General features: G+C 37.3%; 1 protein-coding gene across 2 annotated transcripts in view; it reads left to right on the forward strand.

Moving 5' to 3' along the window:
- Positions 1-3,316: 3,316 nt before the first annotated feature.
- The window catches only part of LOC109065880 (anosmin-1-like), a 75,446-nt gene continuing 57,049 nt past the window's right edge, over positions 3,317-21,713 (forward strand). For both annotated transcript variants that reach the window (XM_042712248.1, XM_042712247.1), the window contains exon 1: positions 3,317-3,578. In XM_042712248.1, coding sequence (XP_042568182.1) covers positions 3,405-3,578 — 174 coding nt within the window. In that variant the 5' untranslated portion in view covers positions 3,317-3,404. The remainder of the gene's footprint in view (positions 3,579-21,713) is intronic.

The following is a 21,713-nucleotide window of genomic DNA, read 5'->3' on the forward strand; positions in this document are numbered from 1 at the left end:
CTTCTACCTGGAGTTTACTTACTCTCACAAGACACCATTTTTCTCCACGGAGTTTACTCTCGTGAGACTACACTCTTCTCCCCTGAGCTTACTCTCGCGAGACTACACTCTTCTCCCCAGAGCTTACTCTTGTGAGACTACACTCTTCTACCTGGAGCTTACTTACTCTCGCGAGACTACAATCTTCTCCCCAGAGCTTACTCTTGTGGGGACTACACTCTTCTACCTGGAGTTTACTTACTCTCACGAGACACCATTTTTCTCCACGGAGTTTACTCTCGTGAGACTACACTCTTCTCCCCGGAGCTTACCCCCGTGAGACTACACTCTTCTCCCCGGAGCTTACTCTCGCGAGACTACACTCTTCTCTTTATGAATTTTTAGAAATCTATATTTTTCTTATACTAAAGTGTCATATCACTTCAGAAGGCCTTTATTAACACCCGGAGACGTGTGGAGTAGCTTTATGATGGATGGATGCAGTTTTTGCTTCAAAAACAGGAGCACCATTCACTGCCATTATACAGATTGAAAGAGCCAGGACAATTTTAAATATAACTCCGATTGGATTAGTCTGAAAAAGGAATGTAAGATACGCCTAAAATGCCCTGAGGGTGAGTAAATCATGGGCTAATTTTCATTTTTGAACTATCCCTTTAAGTATCAGTCAGTATCAGTTTCAGTTTTTGCTGTTCTTGTTACACTGCTTTAACCAGCAGATGTCCTCAGCATTCTATATTTTGGATGCATCTAAATGGTGAATCTAGCTAGTTTAATCTAGCTGATATGTTACTCTGTTTTCTGTGCAGAGCTTCTCCGCAATTTCTGTCTGCTGTTAAAATGCACAATCCTTTTCAATTCTGATTAGTTGTCATCATTATTGTTATAGTTGTTATCTGACCTTATTTAGATAATCAGCTCGTTAGAAGTGAGGTCTGTACATGAACTGTTTTCCAATTGACATGGTCCCTACACAGTGTTCATTGCTGCCTACTCTCTGAGCAGGGGAAATCTGTTGAAGTTTACCTCACTTTGGAACATTCATTCACGGATTTGTGCTGCGTAAGTTCTTCACACACGGACAAGTGTGACATCATATACCTCTGTAAATAAATACAATTTAAATTCACGTCTTGCATGCTTCAATGCACTTTGAACATTACTTTATGGTCACTTCATGGATTAATATGAGATAGAAGTTGGATTAGTCATAATATATCACTATCCATGAGAGCTTTTTTCATGTTTCATTTAAATAAATAACTGAGTTGATGTCACTTGCCACAGTCACTTGCCTTGTTTTCACAATGCAAAGAACAGGTTTTAAAGTTCAATAATAGATTAAACAAAACCAAAGATTTTACTGGTCAAAACAGAGTTTTGCATGCAGTGAAAATTTTTAACTTAAAATGCTCTGCTGGTTAATCTTAAACCCATAATCAATACTGTATGTATGTGTGAATTTACCAGATGGAATTTTCAACAGAGGTAAACAACACTACTACACTGTCAACCAGAGTCCATTCAATTCAAACTTTAAGATGTACAGTAGCAGAAAACAATCAAGGAGCTGAAGCCTTACTTTTTCCATGAAAGGTCTAATAGCACATTTCTTCCATGTTTTGGGACTGAGGGCATGGCACTTGGTCTTAAGGACATCTAAATCAAGATAATAGACCTTTCCAGCCGGACCCTACATAGGAAAGTGGACCTATGAAATAAAAAGGTTTGAAATAAAAGATGACAAATCCATGTATAGTCTGGCTTTGAATCTGTAAAACAAATTATTTAATTAATTATTTGAATAATATGAGTAGATCTATAAATGGTGTGGTTTCTTTTCCACTAGTGAAAATGACAGCACTGTTTACCAACCTGTTGATGTGCCTGGACGTTTGTTATTCTATTAAAGGAGAATTTGTAACCTGTTTGTCTGTCCTCATTTATGTACATGACGGCTAGTTAGGACAACTTGTCCACGGTCTTGTCATCACAGGGAACATGAAATAAACTTGTCCCTGAGACACAAAATGTTTGCGAAAAAAATCAGAAAAATACAAATCAGAATCAGCATCTTTCTTTCTTATTATAGACACTGTACTGCACAGGATACCAGTTTTAATTCAAATTCAGTCTAGCATCTGTTTATACCAGGAGATGAATGTGACCTTGGAATCAGGTTTGATAAACATTAACAAGATGATCAATGTGTGACCTCACTGTGATGTAAACAATATGTGTGTGTGTGTGTGTGTGTGTCATAGTCTACAGGCTCCAAATCTACCCCAAACTTATTCAAACTGATTCATAATATACACTTAAGAAGTGTAAATAAAATTACAAGAAAATTAATTGATTTATATCTAAAATACAAATAAACACTCTACCTCAGGAATACTCATTCTTCCTTGTGAAGATCCGCTGTCTGCAGCAGAGTTTAGTTCCAGTCCTGCAATTAACACAAACCTCTGTAATTTTCATCTGAAAATAAAGACCTTGATTGACTAGCTTGTGTGTTGGTTTAGAGATAGACCCAGAGGAAACTTTGAGGAAAGTAGATATTTAGGTCCCAGGATGAGTATTTGGCTCTATACTCTCCCTCTCATGTAGTAGTCATGATTTATTCTATCAGAAGATGGCGCTGGTATTGCAGTGAGGCCACAAACATTTCATACAGATCCTTATAAAACCATGATCCTGGATGGACACATACTGAGGCTGAATCCAGTATGGAAACAGGTTTTGCGGTCAAAGTTAGATTATCTATGTCGTCAAAATGTCAGTACAGTGGTACATTTATGGCATACGTTGGTACTTTGATATTTATCATGATCATATTCATGCACAACAGTTTTTGCATTTTTTCAGAGACGTTCATCTCAAAAGAGTTATAATAATGACTCTGTATTTAACACTAACAAAGGAAGACTGAGAGATCCTCATAGATTAAAATAAAACAATTTGTTGTCATTTGTTAATTCTCAATTAAATCAGTAGAAGATCCATCCAATCCAATGCTTGTTAAAATGTGGGCATATTATGGTATTACTTCCATGTTATCTTTATAACTTTTCAAAAGTAATTTATACATGGCTTTTACGTTCCACTCAAGATAAATCAACGTTGGTTTACTGTCTAATATTCAGAGATGAGTCAATGAGCCATAAAGCGCCGGAAGTTTTCAGATACTAAAACATAGTTTAAACTCGTTTATAGATGTAAACAAAAAACTGACAGACTGTAAATGAGTTGAGTGCAGATGACAGGTTTGCGTGAGAGGGAGTGTCCGAGCGCGCGCACCTCTCCAACGCGCACACACAGCATTCAACACGAGCCTCGCGCGCATCCAGTTCATTCAACCGCACAACCGTCAACGCACATCTGCGCGAACATCCTCGCTGAATATGATGTTTATGAGGAAGGTCTGCTGCTTTCTGCTCTGTTGTGTTTTTGAAGCGAGCGTTGCGCGCAGGACTGAAGAAGCGGAGACCTTGGAGAAGATTGAAAGCGCGCGCTGCGTCTCGCGCTGCCTTACGCTTCACATCACGCAGATCACAGCGTTATTCAAACACCTGCAGGTAAGAGCCACCAAGAGAAATATATGAAAATATATAAATACAATTAAAGGTTGAAACAATAAGCTACAAAAACAGTAAAAGTTACAAAAATATAAATTAATTGTTTTGGTCAACAGTAAATTGAATGCCAGTGTGATTTTTATGGTGCCCGTTTGTTTACAAACGCTATTACAATTAAATATTACATATTACAACAACATATTAACATAAATCATAATATAGTTAAACAATACAGGCTTTTTCAAAGCAGCTTCACAGTAATAAACAAAAAACAACAGCAGGCCTATTGCAGTTCTGATACAATTTCTGGAAAGCAGCTCTAAAAAGAAAATAGTTCAGGTAAATTTAGTTCAGTAAGTGTGAATATTGTGAAGTTCATTAGTTATAAGCCCGTTCAGCTAACAAAGTTTTAACTAAGTTTTGAAATTGAGTGATTGAAACCAGCATAGATAACCATATATTTAAATATATGGTCTCTTGAGTCCCTATGTGACAACCAATCCCATTAGTTTCAGATGCTGAGTTGGGATCTTTTCTGAGCATGTGCAGTTAGTTTAGTGGATGGGAAACACTTTTTTGTGTGTGAATGAAGTGTTTAATGGCTGTTTTCACCTGTTTTCTTTTTGAGTCTGTCCCCTGACTGATTGGAGATCAGCAGTTGTAGTTGTCCTTTCTCTTTGGAGTGTTACAAGCTGTTCGTGAATAGATAAGATCCCTAAAGTTGTAAAGACTAAAGTCTCAAACCCAAAGAGATATTCTTTATAAAAGTTAAGACTCGTCCACACCCTCCTAAAACACCTCGTTTAAACACACCCCCACATGTCTACATCACAATGTAGAAAGATTTGCATAACGCCGCCCGAATGTTCATGCAAAGAAAGAAGCCGTAACTTTAATTTTCGCTGTTGCCGCCGGCACCATGTTGTGGAGACACTGTTTTGTTGTGAAAGCGATGATACTTTGTTTGGCCTTCCAAAAGAGGATACAACTAGAAATCAGTGGTTAAGTTGTATTTACAACACTGTTCCAGAACAGTTCAACACAAATATTCAGATGTTTGCAGCACATTTTATAAAGGAATGTTTCCTGGGAGTAGACTATTGTTAGCTGTTCTGACTCACAGTCTGTAAGTACCTTTACATATTTAAAGAATTTTCCACTGATGATTAAAACATGAGTTTTGAGCCGTGTAGAGTAGAGCTTGTTGTTTGTTGTTTCTCAGATCACAAATGCAGACATGGTTTTATGTTTACACGGCGCGATGCAATGCGTAAAAACACAGTATAAGTCATTATAATCTGTAATTGTGTCCCCACTGGATGCAACAAATGGCTCGTTTGTAATGGATTTTATTGTTATTGTCTTGTCGCACCGGCGTTCTTACCAGGACACGCATAACAGTATGGTGAGGGGCGTAACATTTCCGTCACACCCTTGAGGCATTCGGCCAATCACAACGCACTGGATAGCTGGCCAATCAGAGCATACCTCACTTTTCAGGCCGATGAGCTTTGTAAAAAAACAACGCGTTTCAAAAAGGCGGGGCATAAAGGAGAAACAATAATGTACAGTATGTGGAAAATAATGTGTTTTTTAAACCTTAAACCGCATAAACCCATTTCATTACACCAAGTACACAAAATAATGTTCTTTTTAGCAACGTCATATGAGCCCTTTAATTGTGTGGTATTTGGAGCTTGAATCATGAAGGCATATGGTCTGACAGCCCACCATGCAGCATGTCTCTCACCTATATATTTGTCTTTCTGTTTTGTTTGCCGTGTATCTCTTGAATTGAAATCAGCTTATGTTTGTGGCAACTCAAACCAGTCATAATCAAGTCATAATTAGAGGCACATTATGAAAAACTATCCACTTTAGTAGATCCAGACATTAAACTTTCTCTCTGATCTACTTCTAATCAAATTTTTTCCTCCAGTTACTGTCTGTAAATCTTGATTTGACTTTTAAATCTATGATTTCATTATAAAATTTCATCACATAACAGAGGCCTTTTGCTGAATGTGTCTTGCATTTGTATGTTAGCATTAAAAATATATTACTTTTACTAAATATTTTATCTGCATATGAGATGCGCTGTAAAAAGTGATAACGCAATTGTTACGTTAAAGACCTATCTCTACTTGATTTCACACAAAGTAATTAGTTGTGTTTGTATGAATGTATTTAGGTGGAATTAGTGATGTTAAATCTTTTTTTTTAGGTGAATAAAACCAGTTAATTTAGATGTTACCATTTATGAGTTTACATTTTCAGTATGTTAACAAGTGCAAAGAGTATTCACTCTCATTGGTAGCTGAGACCCTGATTAAATTAGCCAAAATATTTAATTAATGAATAGGGAGATTTGTAGATTGCTGTGAATGACCATTTGTTTTATTTTGCTGTACTTTTTACAGAGTTCCTGTGGGCACAGATGCCATGCAGGCCTGCTCATTCCCCTTAAAAAAGCAAAATTTTTTAGAATGAGACCAATGACACTCATATATATGATTGAGTGTCGGATAACTCTTGCCTTTTTATTGTGGGAACTCTGGGAAGTAACACGAGGTACTGCCTTGTGAAAGACTCACTAACACATTCTTGTGCAAGCTTTGGTAAGAAGGCTTCTGAAAAGCATATTATAACGGCCTCATAAATTACTTCTACAATCACTGTAATTAAATCAGGATGAGATGACTCACAGCAGACTTAATTCTTCTCAGGGAGTTTCTTTATTCTAAGCAGAATTCCAGACATAATTTCTGTTTGTAAGACAGGACGTTGTGCAGGTTTCATGTTACTGCTCAAAGCATAGCTGGGGTTTTGAAGAATGGAGGTGTACTCCCATTTTTCCTCAGCCCTTTAAAAGTTGAAAACCAAAGCCAGCTCAGTGTCCTTACATGCACCAACTTACATGAACCACTTCAAGAAAAGGACTGTTTGATAAGTCATCATTTATGCCGTTCTCTCACACTCATCCTTTGTTGCAGCATCTGCTCTGACTGACTGCAGGTGTACGATTTATGACAGTTTCGCACATGACAGGTGTAGAGTGACGGACATCAAACAAATGTAGGCAAAGTTTTCATTAAGGTAGAATTACACTCCTTCTATGTTCTGCTGACCTTAAAATGGTGTTCACACGGATACTGGAGTTTTCCCATTCCATAATGTCAAGGTCTGGCTGATTAGCATGGGCTACACCATTCTGGCAACAAAAACATTTAGGCCTAAAAGTAAGATTTGTGTATTTGAATTGAATTTCTATCAGTTTGGATTACAGTATTAATACAAACAAACTTAAAGGGAGATTAGGGCTTGATTCAAAGGGGTTAATTACTCAACCTCAGGTTGTTCCAAACCTGTATGAGTTTCTTTCTTCTGTTGAGCTTAAAATAAGATATTTTGAAGAATGTAACCAAACAGTCGACGGTAGCCACTGACTTCCATAGTATGAAAAAAAATACTATGGAAGTCAGTGGTTACTGGCAATGTTTGTTTTGTTTCAGTCTCATTCATTTTAAGTAACTGAATATTGCTTGTTTTACAGCTAGCCATATTTTAACCATGTTTATTATTTTTAAATGAATAAATATAATTGTTTTCACAATTGACAGGTTTATGCCGATTCTAAGCAATTTGAATAAATGCATTTTGAAAATACATAATAATGTAAATAAAATCAAATAGATGCAAATGGTTAATAAACTGACAAATGTTAATTTTGATACTGTGTAATCCAAATGGACAATTTATATGCAGTTCAAATACATAAATCTTAAATTTTGGCCTAAATATTATTTTTGCGTGTTTGATAGGGCTGTAAATCTTTGGGTAGACAGCGATTTGATTCGTTTCACGATTCATAGGTTTTCGATTCGATTCAAGAATGATTTTTGAATATTTAGAACGATTCAATTTGATTAGATTCACAATAAAATTTGATTCAATTCGATTATAAGGATTCGATTTTGCATTCTTTTAGTCGCTTCACATTATTATTTAAATGCTTCCCTTAAATCCTTTAAATGCTTAGTCAGGGGGCAAATAACACAGCAGCCTTTATGGTTAGAGAACCATACTGTAGGTTAGAGAGAGAGAGAAGAAAAAAAAACACTTTTGTCCATTGCTAGATGCTAGTTTAATGATGCTATGGCATGACATGGCATGTGTAAAAATTTATGTAAGCCAAGATTTTAAAAGAGCATTTAAAGTATCATGCATAAGGTGACATTTTGTCATGATGGCGTAGACATCATTTCAGAAGTGACAGAAATGTCAAATACAATAATTTTATGTATGTATGTATTATCATAATTATTTGTTACAAGGAATTATTTTCTATTACTTTGAATTTGCTATAAGAAATCAAATACACTGCTGGACAATAATCAATCATTTGTAATCTATCATTTTTTCCTAATGGCAATTTTATGATTGTTTTATATACTACAAAAGATTTTTCCAATTTACTGCACAAAATAATATATAAAATAAAAAATAAAGTCAATTAAACCTACCCTAAAAAAATCAAAAAAAATATTCACTGCATCATTCATAAATTTCACATCTTTAGTTCTCTTTTCTTAATGTTTCATCAGTTCATTCTGCTTTTTATTCAGCTTAGCTGCAGATATAGCCTGACACGTCTATGAGTGCGAGATCACTTCTCTTTCAGTGCAAAAACTTCTTTATCTCATTTTCATAAAATAAAATGCTATAGTATTTAACTTTTCCTCTCGACCAGCGAATGATGATTCTGAAAGAAAACATGCCCAATGTCTGTTTGCTAAAGCAAAAAACGCTACTTTCATGCATCTGATTATCAGATAAACCTCACGCTCTTATTTCAAGGTTGTTGTTAATGCTGTGGTTATTTTAACAGTTTCCTTCATACATTCGGTTCAACGACATTGTTTAAACACATGTATCATTCAATGGAACTGTGCGTATGCATTAAAAACTAAAATTTCTGCTCTGTCCATGCAATAAATACTCAACCTTCGACTGCTCAGGTCACGCCGTCGGTAAGATGCAGAGAGCATTGAAAAACTACAGAAAAGTAAAACTACTTCACTTTAGTATTACTGGCCACGAGTCCTAAGGCCAGATCACAAATCAGCTGCTCAAAAATGTGTCAGTGAGACGAACAGAGTGAGAGCGCAATCCTGTGACAGTCACAGGCAGTAAATAGTGGAGCACATGAAGGAGAGATGCGAGTCAAAGTCTCCATTAATTTGTGCTTGTAGTAATTTAATGTGTATATTAAATTACTTATATTATATTATATTATATTATATTTAATGTATATTTTGATAGCACTGAATCGCTATAGAAATCGCGATTCATTCGATTCTTAGCATTTTAAATCAATTACTGTCTAAAATTGGTGATTCAAGATTCAAAAATCATGTTTCAAGATCGATGCATATGCATTGTCAGGGTTTGTAATCAATGCATCGAGAAAACAAGTGAATCATTACACCCCTAGTGTGTACATTTACATTTTTACAACTACATTTAAATAGTAAATATTTAATTACATTAGTAGATTTGAGAAGCTCCTTAAAAGTATGAAATGCACTTTGCATGCACTTTGATGCCACAGCTCACGTGTGTACACATTGTTGTCAGGATGATGTTTTCCTGTGGCTCCAAAGTAAAGTTATATGGCATGTATGGCTCAGGTGATTCAGGCTGTGAGAACTCAGTTGCCATGGGCAAAGATGGCATCGTGCAGGCCTCAAAATCTCATTAGAAATTAACCACTAAATACATACACAACTGTCCGACTTATGTCATGAGAAAAAAAAAAAAACCTGTATACAGTCGCTCATAGACCCACACTTTTTAAAAGACATACTTTTGGAAATTATAATAATATATAAAGATAATAGGCTAGATCATGTCAACCTACCACAGTGAATGTGTGACTCTCCACACAAAGTATGAATCCAATATGTTAGTCAACTTATGACAGTGTTTACATTTACACGCCAACGTTTGACTTTTTTCAACATTTATTTTTATGGGGCATAAATGTCAAGGTGACCATCCTGAGCTCTTAATGAAGGCCTCACTAAAAGGGTAAAAAAAAATATTTTAATAAGTAGTTTGGCTTATTTATATTATTATTATTATTATTATTATTATTATTATTATTATTATTATTATTATTAAACACGTCAGATTATGTGACCTTTATGACAATCAAGGCTAGTTTAAGTTCACGTCAAATGGTATAACCACAATGATATTTGTGTAAAATGTTTATGTAAACTTTGTTTAAAAATGAATAATAATTAAGACACATTCAGCTTACTCATGGCCATTAACCCTACTGTACCTACTGTATGCATCCTTCATAGAAAAAAATTGATAAAAAAACCAAACCTTTCCTCCTGCCAACTTGTTCCATATCCCCTTAAAGCTCATTGTCTTCTATCAATCTGCCGATTACCCACCTGACTAACAGACTGATTGTTGCTATCTTTCCAGTATTCAGGAAACCAAGCGTTGACAATTCAGTTCTGAGTAACTTTTGGCCCATATCAAATCTACCTTATCCAGCAAAGTAATAGAAAAAGTGTTCACTCCCCCCAGTTAGTCACTCTAGAAAAAGAAAAAAGAAACACCTTTTCAATAAGATTTCTACCCCCTTCATAATACAGAGATGTCCTCTTAAAGGAAGTAAGCAACCTCCTCCTTTCATCTGACTCTGTTTTTTTCACTCTCTTAGTCTTCTTAGACCTGAGTTCAGCATTCTGTACATCTCACTCACTAATCTGCTATTGGTGTTACTGACCATCTGTGGCCAAAGTATCTCTGTGTCATACCTCAGTGTCATTAAACACAGTCTCATTCAGTTGCTTTACAAGGTGTATAGAAGGGATCAGTTCTTGGACCGCTTGTTTTTCTAATCTAAATGCTTCCACTTGGTCAGATAATTTGTTGTCATAGTTTTAAGACCTTTCACAACAAGACGAATAGCTGGTGCAAAAATTCAGTGTGATTAACATTTTCATCTGAATGAATGCGTGTTAATGCATCTATTCAGACCAACATGAACATTAGCACTTAGTCACTATCACACTGAGAAGAAAATTGGTTAACCAATAACATTTGCACTGTTTGGTCACATGCTCATAGTGCAGCTGTTACTTAAAATCACGACTTGGTGGCACTCACAAACAGATGTTTAATTGCTAAGTGACAGTGAATAGCAGAAGAAGAATCCAGAATCTGTTATCCTCTCTCTGTATTCTTGTATTTGATGTTGTTTGATAAACACAACAACAAATACAAAAATCTGTACAGATCTATTAAAACAAGTAAATTACTTTGTGACAAGTGGGCTAGAAAAAGAAATTTGTGCAGCACTGTTATAACACCGTAATACCATATAATACTGAAATAACCATACCATAATAAGTATCTGCTGTATTTCTGCTTTAAGCGCCACCTACTGTGAGAGCTTAATTTTGTTCATTCAGCCCAACTACCTTTTTTTCTTTCCAGTTTATACCAATGCGATTAGATGAAAATACCATGTTTTAACATTGATAAGGAATTTGTGATATCATATCTTTGTATTAAAATGTTATAGAAAGGTGGGCTAATTTGTTTCGACCTAGCAAGCAGCCAGTGGAAAAAAAAAAAGTTATCACCTTGTGCATCTTTATTTATCAAAGACAGATAACTCTCTTGTCTGAATTTTGAGATTGCAAAAAATGTCTCCAACCTGAGAGTCTGCAAAATATTTTTTTACTTTAATTGCAGAGGAGTGGTTGTACATTTGTGTTTCTCCTTTATGTTGTTATATGGCTTTACTGAAATAACTAATTTCACATAGTTATGTGTTATGGTCAAAACCACAAGAGCTTCTGGTACTCTGTGTTAAAATATAAGGGCTGGTTAGTAACAGACACTATAAAAATCCAACAGAAAAACTTAGGCTATTTGAAACGCTGTTTACAGGAAGAGGCCACACTGCAGAGAGCAGTGCTAATCTGTTTCTCTTTAGCTCTTTACTTGAAACAATACTGGAAAGTCAAGTTTAAAGAAAAAACAGGCAAGAGTTGGTGAGGCTGTAAAGATAGTTCAGGGAAATGTCACCATGGGGCATGTGGTGAAGACTGAGGTCCGAGAGGACATCACGTGATTATGGGACAATGAGGGAAGCATGAACAATGTTAAGCTTTGTAGATGGGTTTATGGCATGTAACATATACAGTACAGTAGTTATTTTCCAAAGAACTGAAATGGAAGCAATGTGGCATAATTCTCTGGTGGCTTTGATGGTGGTCTGTGGTGGGATCATGAAAGAAAGGTATGAAAACTGATGAGCTGAACAACCATTTAGCCTAAACTGTCTAAGAATGACAGGAATAAATGAGAAAAAGTTAAAATGTCAATGATTGATACTTTTAAAGTTTAAATATTTCAATGTTGTGGTTTTAGTATGGTTTTTATTTTGTTACAAACACATTATTTCAGAAGTAGGTTGCATGTACAAATAGGGTACAAAGCCGTGTCCCATTACTTAGATATGTTTACCAAAGTATTATCCAGCATTTAAGTAACATAATGGAAAATAGGCTGTCCCACACCACAACCCATTAAAATATTGGTCTTCAGTAAGATATTGGTCTTCAGCTCTGTTGTAGCTCATTAAGTAGAGTGTGTGCTAGCAATGCCAAGGTCATGGGATCGATTCCCAGGGAAAGCAATGTGTGTACCTTAAAGGCAATGTAAGTCACTTACAATGTAAGTCCAATTGAGCCATGTCCTACATTTTGGAAACAGCAAATATACTTTTTGGGAGTGAATATTTGAGTGATCAAAAGTGACACCAAAAAACAATCATGAAAACTGCTCAAGTATACAAACATTAAAAAGTGGTCTCACTTTAATTTTGTCATTGGTTATATGGTGTGATTTTTGGCAGTACGTTGCTGCCTAATTTATGGGATTTTCCCCTAATACACTTCCTTACAGTCTAGGGCAGCAACAGCATTCAACACTGTGGAGAGGGACACACATACACACACACACACTGGTTTCCATTTTTTATTTTTAGAATGCAATCTAGCCTTAGAATTCAGTAATGAATCCGTTCAAGCCCCAGATTTCATTAGAGAATCCACTCCATTTTCAGAGTTTTGTACTGAGCCCGTTTCAGCCCCAGAGTCTGCACCGGAGTCCACTCTAACCACTGAATCTATATCGGAGCCCACTCCAACCCCTGAATTTGCATCAGAGCCTGCTCATACTTATGAATTAACTCTAAAATTACTTCCAATCCTGGAGTCCATAAGAGTATTCCCCCAGACCAAGAATCCGTTCCAGAGTATAGTCCCTGAGGGCTCCAGCCCCTTTCCAGAGTCCAGTGAAGGCTCCAGCCCCTGACCAGAGTCCAGTGATGGCTCCAGCCCCTGACCAGAGTCCAGTGAGGGCTCCAGCCCCTGACCAGAATTCAATGATGGCTTCAGCCCATGAGCCCAACTCCAGCCCAAGACCCAAGCCCAGTGCCCGCTCTCGTCCCAGAGCTCAGCCCAGTGCATGCTCTCATCCCAGTGCTCAGCCGAGTGCTCTACCGCCAGAACCCTCAGCCAACATAGCCATCATGTCAGAACCGAGCAAGATACTTCCAAGCCCAGAGGATTCAGCGACCCCTCTTCTAATGATTGTTCTTCCTGTTATGGCAGTGGCAATAATGTGTGTTTGGGCCGCACACTGCTGCCCCACTCATATCGAAGTGGAGATATTTGTCCCAGGGAGGTCATTCCAGAGTTTTCAGTCCGTCCAAGGTTGTTTCCCACTCTGCTCTGGTGGTCATCTGCTCTGCCATGGAGGACTTCAGTATTGTCAGCATGGCTGTGGTGGTCATTTGGTCCACCGTGGAGATCTTCAATTCAATCTGCACTTCTATGGTGGTCTTCTGCTCCCCTGTGGGGAACTTCAGTACCATCTGTGCTGCTTTGGAGATCATCTGCTCCACCGTTAGGGGTCTTCAATTGTGTCTGCACTGCTGTGGTGGTAATCTGCTCTGCCATGGAGGTCTTCAGTATCGTCAGCACAGCTGTGGTGGTCATTTGCTCCACCATGGAAATCTTCAGTCCAATCTACAATTCTGTGGGGGTCATCTGCTCCACCATGGAGTTCTTCAGTATTGTCTGCACTGCTGTGGTTGTCATATGCTCCACCATGGAGATCTTTAGTCCCCTCAAAACTGTCTGCGCTGCTGTGGTGGTCTTCTGCTCCACCCTGGCCCTCTGTGTTACCTTCACCTTCACAGCTCGAGGATGCCCACCCAGCCTCCCTGGCTGGATTCTGTTGGGTGCAGGGTAGTGCTGTGTTTGATGTATGTGCATTGATAGAGGCCCTTCATAATGCAGAGATCAACTGCCTGTTCTGCCAGTAGTTAGCAACAGCCCTATATTATGCAGTGGTTCATTAACAGCTGTTTTACTCAATTCTTCTGAGGTGAAATTCAGTGCAGTCCCGTATCCTGATACGTATTGTCTCGTGGCCTCTGTATCATGATATGTATTGTATCGTGACATTGCTGGAAATATACAGCCCTAGTGCGGGGTTGCCATTTCGGGAGGTGGAGTAATGTCACAATCTCCATTCACTGTGCCCGTCACCACAAAAAAACTACATTTACCATTATCCTCCCTGGCCATCACCTGCACAGTCAGCTCAGTCTTCACACCTGTTTGCCATCCAGCCACACCAGCCAGTACCTGTAAAACATAAAGACTCTTTAACATTCAGTTAAATTCCACATTATTCTATGAATTATCTACTCACCTGTTTGTATCTCAGCTGTATTAAACTGCTTCTAAATAAAGACTGTATCATTTGCATCCCCATCGTGTCATTCTCTTCTATTACCATGACAGAAACACCCAGATTGGTCCTGCATTTGCATTTCTCAGTAGTCCAACTGATGCTTCCTCATTAAAGAGAAATTAGGTACATCCTATACAGAGGTCTTGTTTGTTGAAACACCTACCATATTCGCACAACTTCTCTGGCACAATTTTAAACAATGTTGCATCTACTTTATTAATTCTCTTTTCTTTTCTTTTTTTACAGGTTTGTTTTTGTGTTTGATTTGTATTGTTACTGGCTGAAATTAGGTACATAATATTTTTAAGTATTTGAATAAACCATTCATTTTCCTACACACTGAAAAAGTGCACCTTGCTTTAGTAATATTGGTAACACTTTATTTTGACGGTTCCCTTAAGACATCTGTTGACTGGAAGTAATGTTCCACCTACATGTCAATTAGCTTTCATTAGATTGTTAATAGAGTATCAGTAGACTAACACTAACCCAAACGTACCAGTCTACCAATACCAGTAGCTAATACTCTAATGAGAGTTAGATGACATGTAGGTGCAATGTTAGATAATGTCTAAAGGGGACTTTCGAAATAAAGTGTAACCGTAATATTTATTAGGAGTTTACTTATTAAAGTTCGAACAACATTTACTGAATTGTAAGTCACATGAACATGAGCAAAGAATGTCACACTTTATACATAGATCAAGTCTTAGATCTATAATCAATGCTTGCAGAGCACCTTGAGATCTTTCCTTTAGAAGGAGTGAAGGCAGGTGAGGATGGACATTAAAGAAATATACGTATATTATACGTTCAATTGTAGTTGACAGCATGATCATGTCATCATGTCAACTACAATGGCCTGGCCTGAGATTTGATGCTATCTTGTGAATTATGTCCTGCATCGGCATTACTGCTTTATAAGGTAATCATTCATATTCCTCAATCAGTATTAATTGTGATGAATGTAATGATTGTTCCCACTTAAACACAATCACAAAAAAAACTACATCTTGTGTTTATGGAAAAGTGACATGACTATTTTGTGATATATAAGGAGATTAAGATCTACATAAGGTGAATCTGCAGCTTTAAAGAAATTGTCATTGAAAAAACCTTAGCTCTTTTATTCTTTAAGTTAAACTTGGAACACTTTAATGCTGTGGTTGCATGGAAAATGAGCTTAGATACAGTTTATAAACTATTGTTCCCATCCCATACTTTTTCCTGAGAGTAATGGCCATAACTCATAGGCTGCGTCTGAAAGCCTAGGCAGCTGATTTGCTGCCTCGCTGCCGTATGAGGCAATGACTTTGCAGGCAGCATTTTTGCACGAAGGCAGCTCATGAAACTGATTTCGGATAGGCTTCTGAGGCAGTGTAATGGTTGAGCTACAACAAAATAGAACGAATTTTGGTGATAACTAAACGAATATTTAATTACTATAATACTGATTTCTTGCTAGAAATAGAATCAAAAAGCAAAAAGTTAATCAGAAATATACATTTACACACAAACTGACCACCAAACACTTTCAGATGCTACCTTTATTTTTTAGCTCAACAGTCACAGATTGGAACGCACAGGATTGTGGGATATCAAAGGCAGCGAAGAATACATCTATGCTGCCTTCAAAATTCGATCAGAAGAAGGTACCTCCGGAGACAGGAAGTAAAGCAGAATTTGGATTCGGATGTGCCTTGATGCCTTCCTGCCTTGGAATGCTGCCTCCGAAGGCAGCATTTTAGAGCTTTCGGATGCAGCAAGAGTTTGCCACCTTCATGCAGGGTTTAACTCCAGCAAACCTGTTTGGAAGTTTTCAGTGATTCTTAATTAGGTGGTACAGGTGTGTTTTATTAGGACTGGATATGAAAAGATCAGACACCCCTGCCATTGCAATTTTATTTACAAATGTTAATTGATATTGAAGCACTAAATAAATATATATAATTAATACATTTTACATTGTGTTATGTTTATATTTCAGTTGTATTTTCAGTGTTTAAGCCAAAGTGATGTAGAATCATTATCACATCTTAATATTGATTCAACAACATTACCTCTTTTTCATTAATTTCAGTATTGAACAATAGTGATGTTGAACCAACGTTACTTCATAAAATTGATTCAATTATATTTTCATTGATTTCCTGTTGGAATCTCAACTTTGTTTCAACATTAATTGCGGGTGCAAAAGTGATCTGGAGTCAACATCACTTTGTAACATTAATTCAATGCAGTTAGCATTGATGCATCAACACTGACTTAACATTGTTTCAGGAATTACTTGATATCTGGGTTGACACTTCAAATCGTTCATAAAGACATTGTAAAATAATCCACAAGAATAGAGCGGTTTTATCCAAGTCTTCTGAAGAGATTTTTTTCATGTATAAACCCTGATCAATACACATACATGGAGCAAATCAAATATGGCAAACAGGCTTGCTTGATGAGGTTTGTTCTTCCGTGTCAAGCAAGTATGGTTGAGCTTCAGTGTTTACCGTATTTAATGGTTATATAACTGAATAAAAGCATACATCTGTTCATCATATAGACATTTACATTTTTGGGTGACCCTTTAGTTTGATTTGAGAGTGAATAAAGACATTTTTAGAGCTTGAAAGTTTTTGTGTCCCATTGCCTTTCATAATATGGACAAAAAAGCTGAAACATTTGTCAAAATTCTTCTTTTATGTTCTGATGGACAAATGAATGCGTTATGAGATTGGAACGACATGAGCATGAGAGAATTATAACTTGTAATTTGTTGCTGACCTATTCCTTTAATGATGCATTTCTGATAGCTGATGAAATAACATTTAAAATATAAATCAGTAAGTGTGTATTAGTTTTGGCTGTACTTCAAAAGACACGTTACACAGACTTTTCTGAGCTGAGCTTTAGATCCGTCATATATTTATCCTCAACTATCTAAGCAAACACATCACAGTTCATGAACCACGATGATTACCCGTGGTTGTTTAATATACCTTGACAGTGATGTGTAGCAGCCTACAGTCGGTTTATTTTGGTAGAACATTTTTATCAGTTGGATAAATGGTTTTTATGGTTCAATCTAAATCTCTCATTAAGGGAAAAAGCTCTGTTCTCTCTTAAGTGGGAAGGAAGTCTTCAGCCCCAAAGACTAAGGATTTAACTTATTTTTTTATCTTCTTGTTTTCTGTGTTTAAAGAAAAAACATCTAAAACAAACTTAAGAGAATTAGTTTTTTATATCGTCATGAAAGTTTGTGAAACAGAAAGTGTTATGGGTTTAGTTGGTTTAGTTTGAAGGTGTGGAGTGAGAGCTTTAGTTTGAGGAATTCTGACCTCAGGCTGTAAACACCACTGAAGGCCCATGGCAAATATATATTGCAGACATGCTTTATGAATGACAGTAGTCTGGTGCTCCTATGTTAAAAAGTTGAAAGTTTCTTAGATGCCTTAAGCCCGGAACACACCAAGCCGACGGTTGGGCGTCAGGCAGTTTTTGTTCATCTGCCGATTAAGTTTTCTCAGTGTGTTCTGCACCATTGGTTGAAGTTGGTCCTCGTTGACCTTTTTCTGCTGATTCGACATGCTGAATCGGCACCGGAGCTCAACGGTCAGTCGGACCATCTAATCATTCTGATTGGCTGTTCAGCTGGCTAACCAGTGCACCAGAAAAAACGCAGAACGGATGTGCTACTTGGTCGTCGGGGGTTGAGACAACCCCACAGTCTGATTTCGTCTCCACTAGTTCGTCGGCATCAGCTTGGTGTGTTCTGGGCTTTAGAGATGAGTCTTGTGATGTGATGTCAAAGTTGTAACTTTTAACGCAACTCAATGTATTCATTAAGAATTTAAAAGAGATTGGGTTTAATTTGTCACATTTATCCTGTGGACATTTATGTTCTAAAACTCTTATTTTGAAGTCTATTTCATTATGTTGTATCTGTCTTTCTTTACTGGTTTTATCTATTTTACTGAGGGTTTTTTTAATGCACAACTGTGTCTAGTTTAGTTCTTGTTATGAAGCAGCTTAAGCTTAAGTATGCAAAACTCTTTGCCACAGGCACTGGAAAATGTATTACATCGAAAGTTACATGTTCAAATGTAAATGGCAACATGATTGTTTTATAAAGTATGCATTCATATGTGCTTAATTTTCACTGGAGGAAACACCTGTGGTGTGATGAGGGGGGAACACAGCGAAAACAGTAGATAGGGAACCGATTAATATTTTGTAAATATTTTGTGGTCTGTGGATAGAAAAAGAATGCACTGGGAGGAGTCGCTCGAAGTCTGCCGCCATTTTCATATGAAATTTAAAGGGGACTGAGGCAATCACGAATTCATGTACAGTTTATGGAGCTAATTGCAAAATTTTAGGGGGGCTGAGTAGTCATGGTAGGGTGACCACCCGTCCCGCGTAGCGCGTGTGCGCACAGCGTTTGAAGCCCAATTCATGCGTCCCGCAAATTGAGACCGTGTCACGCATAATCAATGGTTGCTCAAAAAAAAGTTGGTCGCTCTATATCCTCGAGCCCCAGGCAGCCAAACGAACATTACTTGACAGTTCAGCACGCTACTGTTGCCACACCCACCCCTCTGACTAGGTTGTTGTCAACTTTTTCGTTGTTGTCATGACAGCGCACGCACGTGCATACCAGACACACTGGTTAGGAACTTTAAGATGCGCGCTTTCCAATTCGAAAAATGGAGAAAGAGACTGAGTCTGAGGCACTGCCATCATCAATTAAAAAGAAAAGGTGTGGGTACAAGAAAGACTGGGAAAATGAATTTGTGGCTGAAAGGTGTTGAAGGGGATACCGAGAGGGCTTTTTGTGACCTTAGCAAAACGTCCTTCTCAATCGGACATGGAGGGGAATACGATGTCAAACGACACAGACACTTATGTAGTGAAAGAGAAGGTTTTCCTCAATGCTGTACGCTGCAACAAGAAATATAAGTTCAAGAAGAAACCTGAAGGTAAGAAACCTAGTTATGTAAGACCCCATTCGTCTAAGATAAAGTTTGATTGATTTTGAACATTGGTGGACTGTCTACAGAGGTGCAAATGTGTCACTTTTAGGAAACAGTAGCCTTTTAGGTCAAAATATGTCATTGTTTTGCATAGGATTGTATCTTGGCACCTATTTGTATTGTTGTCACCTTGTGATGGTGATGGGTTTGCACTCCTCTGTCCTAAAGGTGTCCCCAGAACACTGAACAGTTTTTTTTTTTTTCCTGCACCTGCCTTTACTAACAGGCAAGTTTACCATCCTTCATCCCCCTTCTCGTTCCGTGAACCTCTGGAGTTGTGAGTTAAGACTTTTTTTTTTTTAACTGTTCCTGTGGTGTTGAGCAACTACAATTCCTGTTAATCCTATACTTTTTTATTATAATTTATTTAAAGTGAATAAATTGTAATGAAAAATAAATAAAATTAAATAGCTAAAGTAAATCGTAAGTGGAAGTGCATCTGTCAATTCATTGAATGTTCAAAATATTATGAATCTTTATTTAGAAAAAAATACACATTGGTTGGCCTACTCATGAGCATACATCAGCAATTACACATGTTTAGGGGAATAGGGCATTATTAATATACAATGTAAGGTGGTATGTGCTAGAAATGGGTAAACCACTATCAGTGAGTCTGCCCGTGGGGTGGGGGCACCGCCGCGCCAGGCAGTGTCCCACATTGTCCCTTTAGAAACATACCCCTTGTCCCCCCTTGGGCTTAATAGCAGGTGGTCACCCTAAGTCATGGCCTAGCAATGGCCTAGCGACGCCCATGTTATGAAGTATATTTATAGCCCTAGGGTTTCAGTTGTCTTTTGTCCTTACTATAACTCAACTATTAATCAAAAATTTTGCAGTTCTGTGGGATTACCTTCTTCTATTGGCAGGAGAAACAAAGCTTTTTAAAACTTTGAATTGATTAAATCAATTGCTTGGCAAAATGATCCACTGTTTTGAAGCACTCAAAACGCTGCTGATCCCTGCTGGTCAGAACAGTGTAAAAGGTGTAATTAAAACAAATTACAAATTCACAAAACTGATCTGAGATCAGGTAAAATACAGTTGTGCTCATAAGTTTACATACCCCTTGGAGAATAAGAGGAATGCAAAATGTTCAAAAGTTTACACCCCCCAGCTCTTAATGCACCGTGTTGCTTTCTTGAGCATCAGTAAATGTTTTTACCTTTTGTCATTTTTATGTATAAGTCCCTCAATTGTCCTCAGTGTGACAAGATGGATCTCAAAATGTGCAGTTGCCGGAGGATTATTCTGAAGAACAACAGACAGTTGAACTATTCAGGACCAACAAGGGACTCATAAACAACTATAACAAAACAGAAAACAGTCATGGATCATCCAGGAAATGACACACAGTGTCAAAATGTCCAAATGCGAATGTTTGTGATTGCCGGCAATATTTTTTTTTCACAAGGCGTTTCCTTGTGTGTTTTGGCCAACGTGAATTACCGTAGATACTCTTACCGTGTGCATGTTTGATATATTTGCATCCCGGCAAAGAAATAAAAAAAAATATAAAAGAGCCAGATCACATAAACTGTTAAGACTGGCTATTGTAAAAAAAAAAAAAAAAAAAAAAAAAAAACCTAAACTACAGTAACCACACATTAGCATGGTTTTGCTATACTAGCCATTTAGCTTCACCAAGGTATTTGTGTGATTAATGGTAATCAATCCGAATGACTATACGCAATGCACGCATACAGAGTGCGTGATCTCTGTGACACCCAGATGGGCAAAACAGACCCTCCCACCTCTGTAATAAACACAGAGATATTAGTCCCATCGGAATTGGTACATGAAAATCACAGACGTCAGGTGATAAGAATCAAAACTCAAACATAGTTTAGAAAACTTGTCCCATACAAATAGGGCTAAAGTCTGTCTAACCAGAACATAACTGTGACACAGGTGGTTGGTTACCCACATTTTTCAAAATATCTTATTTTGTTTTCAGCACAAGAAAGAAATTAATACAGGTTTGGGACAACATGAGAGTGAGTAAATAATGACAAGCAGCAGCATATTTAGTATTAGTTTGCTGTCACTTTAAGACCTGCATGCTTCCATTCTTCTGTTTACTTTCACTTTAGACATAACTAACAGTGTTTTTATGTAAACCTAGTGTGTTTTCTCGGCAGTATCAACACAAAATGAAAAGTTTAACCGGCAAGGCTTAATAGCACATGCTAATAATGTACTTTTTTATTGTGAATTGCATTGTCCTGTGAGTGTAACTCTACTGTAG

This window comes from Cyprinus carpio, chromosome A22 (genome assembly GCF_018340385.1).
Source record: "Cyprinus carpio isolate SPL01 chromosome A22, ASM1834038v1, whole genome shotgun sequence".
Taxonomy (NCBI): domain Eukaryota; kingdom Metazoa; phylum Chordata; class Actinopteri; order Cypriniformes; family Cyprinidae; genus Cyprinus; species Cyprinus carpio.